General features: G+C 36.8%; 1 protein-coding gene across 3 annotated transcripts in view; it reads right to left on the bottom strand.

Annotated features, from left to right (window-relative positions):
* LOC134602114 (OX-2 membrane glycoprotein-like) overlaps positions 1 to 13,116 on the bottom strand; it is a 43,296-nt gene extending 30,180 nt beyond the window's left edge. The window contains exons 1-2 of one of the 3 annotated variants that reach the window (XM_063446655.1): positions 13,030 to 13,116; positions 8,134 to 8,345 (exon numbers count right to left, since the gene is read on the bottom strand). In XM_063446655.1, the coding sequence (XP_063302725.1) occupies positions 8,134 to 8,145 (12 nt within the window). In that variant the 5' untranslated portion in view covers positions 8,146 to 8,345; positions 13,030 to 13,116. Of the gene's footprint in view, positions 1 to 8,133; positions 8,346 to 11,823; positions 12,045 to 13,029 lie in introns of those variants that run through there. The other 2 variants (XM_063446664.1, XM_063446646.1) reach the window with 2 other exon arrangements.
* Between the last annotated feature and the right edge of the window lie 539 nt (positions 13,117 to 13,655).

Genomic DNA, 13,655 nt, shown 5'->3' with positions numbered 1-13,655 from the left:
GGAATACACACAGACACAAACATACGCACTGATACAAAAGGACACAGATACACACAAAGATACACACATTCTGACACACATACATACTAACAGACACACATACTGAAACAGACATACACACATATATGCATACATACTGACACACAAATACTGAGACATACACAAATAAACAGATACACAGACATACACCTACTAACACATACAGACACAGACACACACAGACATACATACTGACATACAGACACATACATACATACAGACATACTGACATGCATACATTCTAGCTAACATACATGCTGACACAGACATACATATAGACATACATTCATACTGACATACAGACATACATGCTGACACACAGACATACATACAGACATACATACATACATGCTGATATGCATGCTGACATACATACATACATACATACAGACAGACATACATACATGCATTCTGACATACATACTGACATACATGCATACTGACATACACATCTAATTTTTTAAGCCACCCTCCTGTTTCTTACCTTTTCCTTGCAGGAGAGTGGCTGGGGCTGATGGGAGTCGGCGTGGCACTCCCTCTTTGAGGCCTCCATGCTGTCTCTGCTCAGCCGTCACTTCCTCCCAGCAGCACTTGTGGTGCAGCTGCAATTTTTTAAAAGGGGCACGGTCACGCTATTTTACGGCAACAGTGCTGACCGGGCCCCTGAAGATATAGAGCCCATCGGGTGGCTTTAAGTACGTGGACCACCGATGGACCCCATCAGCGTGACAACCTGCTGGCGGCCCTGGCTTTAATACCCATAATGCTGGCAAAGCATCATGGTAGGTGTAGTCCAAAACATCTGGAGTGCCGAAGGTTGCCTATGCCTGCTCTAGATTGTAAGCTCATTGGCTTATTGTAGCCAAGTATTTTGTATAAAAGACTATCAATTGCTAGATCTCAGCTCACTGACAGGGCCCTCTTTGTCTTTTGTATCGGTCTGTGTATATTGTACTGTATTTTTGACCAAACGCTGGTGGTTGATAAATGCCAGTAATAAAATAGCAAAAAAGTGTTTGTTAAATGTTTTCATAATGGTTTATCAAATCAGAGCACATTATGGATTAAAGGGACAATCTGCACACCTTTACCTGTACATTTTATTATAGTGGTTATCATACAACAAGTCTTTAGATGCAATTCTACCAGCTTGTGTCAATCTATTTTCTTCTATTTCAGCCCCCAGTCTTTTATTGCCATATAACTCTGGACAGAAAATGAGGATGTGCAAACACTGGAGGAAGTAGCATACCTCACAAGTTTCCTGATCTACAAGGTACAGTCCCTATTGTGGGTCAAAATACCTCGGTTAAGCTTTTCTATCCTAATGTACCTCCTTTTTAGGACCTCCATGTTGTTGGTGTATCTGAGTGTATAACAGCTCCACAGCAATAATACTCCCAGTAATGTGTCTGAGTGTATAACAGAGCTCCACAGCAATAATACTCACAGTAATGTGTCTGAGTGTATAACAGAGCTCCACAGCAATAATACTCCCAGTAATGTGTCTGAGTGTATAACAGAGCTCCACATCAATAATACTCCCAGTAATGTGTCTGAGTGTATAACAGAGCTCCACAGCAATAATACTCCCAGTAATGTGTCTGAGTGTATAACAGAGCTCCACAGCAATAATACTCCCAGTAATGCGTCTGAGTGTATAACAGAGCTCCACAGCAATAATACTCCCAGTAATGTGTCTGAGTGTATAACAGAGCCCCACAGCAATAATACTCCCAGTAATGTGTCTGAGTGTATAACAGAGCCCCACAGCAATAATACTCCCAGTAATGTGTCTGAGTGTATAATAGATCTCCACAGCAATAATACTCCCAGCAATGTGTCTGAGTGTATAACAGAGCTCCACAGCAATAATACTCCCAGTAATGTGTCTGAGTGTATAACAGAGCTACACAGCAATAATACTCCCAGTAATGTGTCTTTAAAGGAACACTATAGAATCAGGAATACAAACATGTATTCCTGACCCAATATTGTTGCTCTCCTTAAATAGGGTTAAAGCGTACCTTTAGTCCAGAGCAGTGAGGGTCTGCTGGTGCTGACTCTGGCCTGCTTGCGTCCTTAGTTGAGATCATCAGAATAGACAATCCAATGCAGCAATGCACTGACCCAGGAAGCACCTCTAGTGGCTGTTTGAGTGACGGCCACTAGAGGTGTTTCTAGGTAACAAACACTACTACAGCATGCAAAGACATGCAACCACTACATTAAGCTTGTTGTTCTGGTGACTATAGTGTCAAAATTACAATAAATGTATTTGGAAACCAGTCAGTGTAAATTAGATACATTGTTCATGTTCCAAATTACATTTTAGTTGCTTACATTGTTACTAGTAAGTCACCTAAAATTTCTCAGAACAGCACCCCCCCTGAACCCCATTCACACCTATAGAATGAAAATGTCCCTCTTTGTCCATTTGAAATGTTGGAAGGTATGGGAGTACACTAAAGGAGTCCTAGCACCATACACATTACAATAAGATGTAGTATTTATAGTGTCCTTTTGTGTGGCTCACCGGTCAGACAGTAAAAATAAAATCTTACAAAGTGGGCAGGTTATTCATTGAAAGAGGGGGTGATGATATAGACACGGTACCTTTTAACTCCAGTTGAGCTATCCCAGGGAGACCCAGTAGTCTTTACACAAAGTAGCAGTTATATAAACAACCACAAGGGCAAATTATACTAAAAACATATTTTTCTATTCCGGAACTTATATGGAAGATATTAATATATTTACAATTATTTAAGGGGACAGTCGTGGAAGATAATCTATGTATATTATAATTGCCTTTGTTCTGCCTTTTTATATGTTAAAAAAGTGAGTAATTCATTGTGCAGTTAACTGTGTGAAATCAACAAGAAAAATGCTGATTGTAAGTCAAAATCACCAAATTGGGGAAATAGTTGAGATAGATATGTTTTTTTCCCATTGTGACGAATTGGCTCCTTTGGCCTCTATGTTAGATTTCCCATGGCAATTTGACATCCTGATTCGAGTGAATAAACTCAAGCTGTAATAAAACTCTATTTTATTTTTTTAATTCAAACATATAGAGGTTTTTGCTTTGTAAGAATATACTGTAGTGATGCGTTGCACTTTTTTTTTATATCTATATACCATTATTGCTGTTGTGGTGAATGGTCTTAAATGTTTGAATTTTCTTTATTGGGGGGGAAAATGGGGGCAAATATATTTGAGAAGACAAATTTATTTTACTTCTCCAAATCTGTCCAGTAGTAATTATCTCACAAAAATTTAATTTTTAAAGGTTTCGATTTGGTTGATCTTTACAGTATTGTAGCCTATATACGTAACAATTTGCATATAAATGTTGGCATTTTGTGTTTTTTATTTTTAAATTCTTCTCCATTAGTAACTTATTTAACAACAACAAAAAATAAATAAATCGTTTTTCTAAATTTATAAACAAAACAGCTGACAGCACTTCCTAAATGCTGGTGAAAGGTCATTGACCAGGAATTGAAGTAAACAGTCCTCAATCATGTTTATATCGCTGAAAGAAAATCCAGCAATGAGAAATACACAGTAAATGTAGAAATGTTCTCGTAAGCAGAAATGAAACGCTTTTCTTAATTTCAGGTTCATAGTAATCTAAAACTTGTGAAAAAAGATGTTGGAGGTGACCTCACAATAACTTGATCCATTTCTTGAATTTTAGGCCTGTGGTTTCAGCTGCCACATGCCCGTAGACAAGAATGGTCAGACCTGGTTTATTTTTGGAAAATGTTCCTTTAGTGTTAGGGCAGCAGCAGGAAATTCCGATATTGGTGCAAATTTCACTCCTGGGCAGGAGCTGCTATTTCGTGATAAATGTTTTAGTTCAGCCCTTCTCTATTTAGAGATATGCTGGGAGAGGCATTTCCTTAGCTCCCTCCTGGCATATCAGGAAATAAATTAATACCAGCAGCTGCTGCCAACGAGAGTAACTCCCACTGATTTTAAGCAGGTCATGACATGTATTGTAGGTTCTTACTGTGCCCGGCGGGTATATATTCATTGGTCTACTAAAAAAAGATAAAGTAATAAAATTTCCGTACAAAAACAGAGAGTTAGTCTGTTTCTCTAGATAAGTCAGAACCAAGGTACGTACTATTCAGGTTAGCGGTTATGATGCAATTATTCTAATATTATTCGATTATTTCCCAGTTCTGGGTCAAACATTGTTCACGTGGTTTGATTGAAAGCTGAGGTCTGCGAAGGCCCTGCCCCCTCCACTCACAAGACTGCGAAATAACGACTTGGGATTTACTGCATCCAGTATTGGCAGTCGAAACCTAACATTGAATGGTGTATACTCTCTAGACAGATTTTTTTCCGAACTTGTTTATTTTGACTAGAGTTTTAGAAGACAGTTGACAACTCTAGCGAACAAACCCTGCGTGTATTTGTACAAGAACCTGATGTGTTTTATAAACATGTAACTGCCCTAATTACTCTATTTCCTATTTTTATATTTCCCATTCTACCCAGTTAAAACACAAAAACTATTTGGCAGCACAAGGGTTACTTTCCTTTGCTGTCGTCAGGAAATGTCTGAAAGACATTCTGCTTATTGATGTTTTATTTAATGTGCTATCTTTTCAAGTATAAATAGGAAATCATTTATCATAGCAAATACATCCATGTTTTTGTAACGATAATGATTAAAAAAAATAAATGAAATAACAAACATTGTTTTTTTGTTTCCCATGTTAATCCCGCTGATTGTCGATTGGGATTTAGAGCAAAGAGGTTAACATTGCCTTAACATTGAATTACGATTGTTTCAAATATTGTAGTTACCTTCAAATATAATATTTATAAATCACTGGATACGTTTACATTATACATACTTGCTTTTTATTTAAAAGGGCACTATTGGCACCCACACTACTTCAGCTCATTGAAGTGGTTTGTGTACAGTATCCCTATCGCACTTAGTGCTGCAATGTAAAACATTGCAGTTTTTGGGACACTGCAATGATTACTTAGCAGGACTAAGACAGCCACTAGAGGCGCTTTCGGAATTCTAAGGGACTCTGAGTCCCATAAACGATGCTGGATTCCTCATGCCGACCCAGAGCCAAGGCACATCAGGGGAAATTGAAGGTTTTTAACCCTTTCTATGTTAGGTGACACAAGGGAAGGGGGGACCAGGGGGCACTATAGCATTAGGAATACAACTTTGTATTCCTAGCACTATAGAACCATTTAAATCTCTTGGATTTAACAGTAGTAACTATTGTCTGATGAGACATTTCAGTGGATATAGCTCCAGCCGCAGTATCTCAGAGTGACAGGTCTAATTGCTGTAAGGTCAGTTCAGTCTTTTGTCTTTCCGAGGTCAATAAGTGAGTACCATTAAGCTGGATTATTATTATTATTATTATTATTATCGCCATTTATATAGCGCCAACAGATTCCGTAGCGCTTTACAATACTATGAGATGAGGGATTTAACTATAAATAGCACAATTACAAGAAAACTTACAGAAAGGATGGGATGAAGAGGATCCTGCTCAAATGAGCTTACAGTCTATAGGAGGTGGGTTGTAAAACACACTAGGACAGGAAATAGCAAAGATATATAACATCTCCACACCAGGAAACTAGCAAAAATAACTAAATGCATGTACTTTATGTACTTTTTTTTGTTAAATAGTTTGATATTATAATTTCCAATGTTTAAAAATATATATTGTTAAAATTCTAGCATACAAAAATATAAAATGACTTACGCATCACATTGCAAACGTGATACAACGCCTAAAAGAATTTCATAAAATCTATAATATTTGTAATGCAATGATACATGCTTAGATTCCTGTACAAGTTAGAACTATTTACAGATTGTGAGTACATTTTGCTGCAGCCTAAATAATCATTTCTTTCTCGCTCCATACAAACACAAACACTGCGTCAGAGATTATAATCAGTAATGTAATTGATAGATTATGTAAATTGTGTCAGCACACAAACATAAATTAAAATCATTAAAATCATTAAATTAAATGTAAAAAAAATAATTATAAAAAAAAACATAAATAAATAAAATGTAACATCAAACCACGTGAACAATGTATTCGAATAATATTAGAATAATTGCATCATAATCGCTAACCTGAATAGTACTTACCTTGGCTCTGACTTATCTAGAGAAACAGACTAACTCTCTGTTTTTGTACAGAAATGTTATTACTTTATCTTTTTTTAGTAGACCAATGAATATATACCCGCCGGGCACAGTACCTGGGATCAGGTTTGCTGAAAACCAGTTAACAAAATGATCAGAAACATGTAGAGATCATTTTACTAAACAGTGAGCTGGATGTCTTGAGAACTTGATGTGCAAAAATTTGGACAAAAAAAACCTACTGCCTTAATAGTGAAATTGGATATTAACAAATATACTCCTAAAAATTCTGTTTTCATTGCCCTGTTGACTTTTTCCTCTTTTTATCATCTCACAATCTTACTATTTCAGAATACACATGGATTTCTTGTTTTACCGAGCTATCCTATACAAGATAGATAGATAGACACAGAGAGAGAGTTTTAACACTAAATGTGATCAGTAACATTTTCAGACTTTTTCCAAAGTTCTACTTCAGGTATGTATGTCAGAAACAAAAGTAGAATATGTTTTATCTTATTAGGATTCTTAGCTATATGCTGACAGACTTCGAAGAGCAGAACCAACATTTTAATGACGAGACCCAAAAGGTTAAAACTGTGGTTGATGTCTGGCCATTGGTCCTTTCAGATCACACCCCATAATTTGGTTTAAAAGCAGTGTTAGGAACAGTGTATAATTGCTAATTATAACATAGGTGTCTGTTTGTGCTCCTCTGCATCTCATCCTGGGGATTTTGGAAGAATAGGGGAAACGTGACTTCTCAAAAACTACTTTACCCAAGGTAGACATTTTCCAAAGGCCCACTTGAGATAAACCGATGATGACAACAGTTAGTATAAATAACTATATATATTGGATTACTTATATAGGCACATAGCAAAATCCAGGTAGGATCTCTGTCCTAAAGAGAACTGTTCTAGGAAGAGCTAACATACCGTGCAGAACCTTCAGAATTCTAGGAGGATCCGAGAATGAGGAATACACACAGACAAAAAAAAAATATCATCCAGAGGGATATATATATATATATATTTAAATTTTTACCTGGCGCTTGGTAAATGGATCGAATATTACACAGTATACATACATGAAAGAGATTGAATTAAGTATTAGGATTCAGATAAATACTTAATGACCATAATAAGCTGGTGCCTCTGTAATTGAGTTCTTATTTTTTTTTTTACTTTCTGATCTAAAATCGATTTTGTTGTTCATTGTGATTGCAATGTTTCCTGATGTATTCTGTATAATATTGTATCTCCCCATCGAGCATCCACATGATGTAGGGCCATTTAAAGAACAGATTAAGACTTTGTTATGCTAATGCCCTTTCTGGATCTTTCTATTTACTTTAACTGTACCTTATAAGGTCTGATACATATTTATTTAATCTTTCTATTGATTATTCACCGAACAGTAAATTGTATTTGATCTGAGAACCAACTCCCAAGTTACAGCCAAAACAACAGAAATGGAAGATCCTGCTAAACTGGAGACATTATTCATCCTGGTTATTATAACCTACATTATTCTAAGAACATAAGTTGGTTCTTGTCACTACACCACGACGTTTAGTGTGTGCTTTGTGTTTGTATATAAAATTCATGTAAAATAATACAATTTTTCACAGTCTAGGCAATGAAAGTTTGTGACATAATTGCACGAGTCTAACCTTACTACAGTAAAATCTAAATATACCTACATCTAAAAAAATACGTATATCAGTGTAGGGGGAAACAAAATACTGAGCCCAGAAATTACACTTAGAGAAAATACCATTCAGGGCTCAAAACATAAATCTCGCTATGGAAATGCCTTAATCCAACCAGAATATATTAATTCTCACACATTGTTTTGATTTATGAAAGCATTGAAGACATGAATACAGTAACAGGTTCAGTAAAGAACGGAGGAGGTATTTGTACGTGTCTTACCTTCCAGTCCATTTTGAGATTTAAACGCCTTCTAAATTGTTGTCAATTTGGCAGCGATTATTCCTAAATGAGTCATTCCCACTTTTAAACCAACAATATATATCCTCTTGGCAAATATTGACGATGATGTATTAATATGGGAGTGTGCGATCTCACCGAATGTAACAAAGGTCTCCAGAGACACAGGACCGGAGCCCCCACAATCCACCAGCCTAGAAATTAAACATATGAGTGATCATTCCTTCTGCTTGCTAATTCAGAATCTTCTAAAATAATGGCTATTTATATATTCCATGTATACATTTCTTCATCATACAGAAATGATTTGTATTTAATATACACACAAGATGTTTGCCACCTTATGGTTCAACTGCCTAAACCTTTTTTTATGAAATATACAAATAAATGAGATCCATAAGAAATATATATATATATATCATGTTTCTTGTGGTTTAAAATGTTGGCTCATATATATATATTTCCATAAAAGAACTGAGGATCTCATTTACATATAGGGTATCAAAATAAAGCCCCATTTCTCATATGTATACAGAACACAATATTACATAGGAATAAAATATTTAAAGAAATGGGAAAAAAAATACAAAAAAAAAAAAAAAAAGTACATATTTGTAGAAACAACATCCCCCCGGCTATGTAACTGAGAGTATTTTGACAGTTTAATTTAGCAATTTAACCATTTTATTCCAAACCTAGGTCAAAATATTAAATTGTGTTGTTTTTTCACGTTTTACTTTGTGGAAATTCACACTAATGCAAACATCCCACCTTTGTACCTCAATTACAATGCTGCCCCTAATCCCAGCCCAGATGGATTCCCTCTGCTGACATCAGTACTAACACCAGCAGAGGGATGTACCAGCACACAGCACAGAGAGCTCTCTCTCGTGTTAAAGCTCCAGGAGCTGTGATCATTGCTGGACAGCTAACAAAGTTCAGCAGCACCAATCACAGAGCTCAGGGACATGCAGGAAGACCTCGCTATGGTCTTTTTCAGTCTCTGGGGTCTCCATGATACTGGGGCAATTTAAAATCACCTCCACTAAGTGTGATTGCTCAGCCATGGTATTTAAATGAATTAAAGGGCCATGCACAGAGCTCACTTAGATTGCGGCACACGGCTTATCAGTCAGTCTGTAACCACTAATTTTATCGAAAGATACTTGGCGCTCCCTATTTTTAACTGCTGGCAGTCTGGGGTACATTCAGAAATACTCTCAGCGTGATCACTTAGTGTTTAGAAGGATCTATAGTGCCTTGTGAAGCGCTCACTTAGACCTCTGCACGTATCACTCATCGTCATTCTGAGACCACTAATTGTGGCAACAGCTAACAGAGGTGACCCGCAGGTATCCAATGATTTAACCCTGATGGTATTTTTACCGCATGATGGTCTATGCCATCAATGAGCGTTGAAGCCCTGTACCAAAAGGGGTCTGAAAAGTACTACACAGATCCAACCATAGCATAACCAAAGCAGAAGCTAGAATGGTATACAAAATTAAATTAAATGCATTTTATAGTTATTTATTTTGCCCACAATTTGAAAAAAAATTTTTGGGTGATATACTAGAAAGGACACATGTAACAATAACCACTCAACTTACAATTCAGTGATGAACATTTGGGAAAAAAAACTAATTGAACTGTAGATCTGAAAGCAATTGAGTTAAGGTATAAATAAACATTTACAATACAGGTAGGAGATGGACGCTTGTACATGGAGCTTCACCTGACAGATTAAATAATTGGCCAGATATACCGGCAACTTGCTGCTTTTTTTTTTTTCCAATGCAATGTTATATTTTACATGGCTCGTGGGTAAGGGCTGAGAGCGTCAGCTGATAGCTCTTTGCCTATGAGTTAAGCCAGTCGTCATGACCCACTACCAATCCAGGATTTAGGGATTACCCAGTTGTGTCAAAGGTGTTTTTAGAAACAACAAACAAAAAAAACACGTTGGACAAAACTGAGTAATCCATGTATCCTGGACTAGTAGGGGAGGCATGAGGACTAGTTTGGGAACCGCAGAGTTAAGACTTAGATTGCAACTGCTGTCTGAAGAAATGGAGGCAGGGATGGGTGTCCTGTGAACCCTAGGTAAAAAGTTAAACCTTTCGAAAATGGTTTGACTACTTACAATGGGGGTTGCAAGGGCACTCAAGGCACCATAACCACTACAGTGATGTAATTGAGGGAGAAGGAGGGTGTATGATTAATTAATAAAAACAATGGGATATTCTAAGTAGATTTTTTTTTAGGTTAAACTTAAAATTGCCATCCCACTGCTGTCTAACCTTTGGCTTTTTGTCAAAATCATTCAGTAGTACAAAAGAGAAATGTGGAAAGAGCTAAGGACTATATCACTGTTAACAAAATCACTAGTTTTTGGCGCTCTTTTACTAAAGATACATGTCGTAAATATCTGGTTTTCTTATTTTCAAGTTTGTAGTAAACAGACCAGATGGTCAACTGAGCTCCTCAAAAACCAGAGGACCAGGGTAAAGAATTTAAGAGCAAATAGAACTCTGCAATGTTAGGTAGTTTGATACAATGATAGCTAAGGGAATATGTGAAATGCAATTGAAGAAGTTTGTTTTAATACATAGAAGAGGAATGGGTTTACTAGTTTAAAAAAAAAAAAAAAAAAAAGAGCATTTAATAATAATGCACAGAAAAGTCTAATTCAAGGCCACCAAAAGTACCCATAATGCATGTTATACAGAATAGCTAAATATCACGGTTGCGTAAAAACCCAACACGCAGTATGTAAACCCACAGAAAACCTAAAAACGTATTACCGAACCTTAGAATTGTCGGGTTTAACGTAGGTAGAAAAGCCAAAAGATTGGATACCAGAGATCAGTAGAGTGATACAGGAATAGCCGGGTCTGGATACCAGAAAGGAGAAGAGTCAAGATACAAGCCGAGTCAGGGGACCAGAGTACAGAAGAGTCAAAAGCCAAGTCGAGTCAAATCACAAATAAACCTAGTAGTCACAGAGAATATCAAGTAGTAATATAGGGTACAAAAGGAACCACAAAAGGGCAATGAACAAAGCAAAAGGTGCCCTTTTTATAAGGGAGCATATTTTGCTTTAATGCCACGCCCCCAAAATGTTCTGGGCCGGTACAGATGACGCGGGACCCCGTCATCGATTTTATGACGTTGGTGCGTATGCGTTGCGTCATTAAAATGGGCGTTATACCAGCGTCCGGCGTAGGACATGCCTAACATGCTGCAAGAGGAGTTGGCTTCGGGTACCGCACGACATGGGTATGCTGGAGAGAGTAAAGAGATCGTGACACTATTCTTCAAGCTCTGAGGAATTTGAGAACAGAAAATCTAGAGAATGAGGAAAGTTTATTACTTGTTTTGCTCACTGCAATACAGAACGCAGCAGCCAGAAGTGAGAATAATTATAAAGAACATAAAGTACACTGGCTGCTAGTGGAACACCATTTTACTGTCAAACTCTCTACATTGGTACACAGGGCATTGTACATGAACATTACATGATACCTATTTCTTCACACAGGTAAAACACATCACACTAACTTCAGGGATCTAAAGACTTGGCTCCATCTTCTTTTCTTAATCCATCACATACACAATACATAAAGAAGCAAAAAAAGTTTTTGAATCATATAAAATAAAAGAGATGCTCACCTCGTGTTTGCTGCAGACCTTCAGATTGTAGAGTGCTCGATGTGGAGTTTTCTCATGTTGTTATTAGGCTCTCTTTATTCAGTTTGAAAACATATGCACACCCCATAACTCTCTGCTCAGCAAGGATTGATAGGATGTGCAAATCATTTATACAAGTACTCTTAATCATGAAATGAATTAAAAACACATGCACTTCATTCACCAAATAAACACACAAGAATAACTGAGCCTTAACCCACAAAATGCCTAAATCCTGTATGTTGCCAGGAGTTTCCTTTAAAACTTCCTCCTCATTCCCACCCTCCCATTTCCTCTTCCCTTCCTCACCACAAGCTGTATACATACCTAGATTGTATATAGGTTCTGAGGTAAACAGACTATGGAGTAAAAATAAACAAAATATAGGATGACAGGAGAAGATTGAGACCTCTGTACACACCATAGGGCTCAGTCTATGGCAAAATATTAATGTTTATAAGGTATTTGAATAAATCTGGTTGGTAAGCAAACTTTATCAATTAACCCCTTAAGGACACATAAAGGAAATATTCCGTCATGATTCCCTTTTGTTCCAGAAGTTGTGTCCTTAATGGGTTAAACATGAGTTTGTAACATAAACATTTGCCATGTAACCTATCAATGAGCTCCTATTTACTGTGCTGTGATACATAGTACACTCTGACATAATGTATTACAGAGTAGTATTCATAATGTTTAACCCATGCAGAACTAATGGCTCTGAAATGTTTAACATTACTCAACTGGTAGCATTAAAGGAAATTACAAGTATATATGACAAGCTTGTTTGTGTTTGTTTGTTTGTTTGTTCTTCAAGAGGACATTGGAAACCGACCAACAACAATATTAATTTGCCAATAAAACCTTTTTACATGTGGTGTAAATCAAGACAATAGATAAAATATCATGCTATTTACAGTGCAACATATTGAACAAATAATAAAAAATAGATAACAAATAGAGATATTTTACATCCAGCTATACAATGCTAAACAGGGTCACACAATAAATTACTAACACCATCAGTAATACTGTGATTAAATAAACTACTAACACCATCAGTAATACTGTGATTAAATAAAACTCATAGCCCAAATATTGTATAAATAAATCAGAGCTCAGATTTGCAGGTTTACATAGTGTGTATCAATCAGGTCAAAACATAATGAAAGAAAGAAATGTACTTACTGTATGGACAGTACGGATAAGTCCTGTGTACTGTAAATTAACAAAAATATATATAAAATAAAAACAGGAAAGTTCCCACACTGGATGAGCCCTCGTTAATGGCCACTAGATGTCACTATCATCAGGAAATGAGCTCAGTGATAAGAGTGCATACCACAATATGTGCCTTATTCACTAAACTCCAAATTGCAGGGAATTGAAATACAAATGGAACCCCCCCCCCCCCCCCCCCCACTAAATTACTCTTTTTACTATCTTAATATAGGCCTTATGTTATGATATTTTATCTCTTATTTTTTTTTTTAAATGTATTTATGTATATTGAAATTTTTGGAAAATGCGGCCCCTGCCTTTTCCCCTCCCCCATTATGGGAGTCATCTTTATGTACCTTTGGTCAGATTGTTTTCTGACCCAGTGATCAATAATTCGCTTTACAAAATCGTTTGCTCTTTCTATCTGTAGCATTTCGTCTCAAGTGGTATTGAAAAACAATGGACCCACAGGGACTTCATCTGCCCACACAAAGATGGCGGTGCCCAGGACCTCCCACTGAGGCACTTCCTCTTTCTTTGCTGCTCCATCACAAGTCAGGTAAGAATATTGTGTGTCTCACATTTTTCACTGG

The sequence above is a fragment of the Pelobates fuscus genome, chromosome 1 (genome assembly GCF_036172605.1).
Source record: "Pelobates fuscus isolate aPelFus1 chromosome 1, aPelFus1.pri, whole genome shotgun sequence".
NCBI lineage: Eukaryota > Metazoa > Chordata > Amphibia > Anura > Pelobatidae > Pelobates > Pelobates fuscus.
This window is presented reverse-complemented; position numbering and strand designations above follow the sequence as displayed.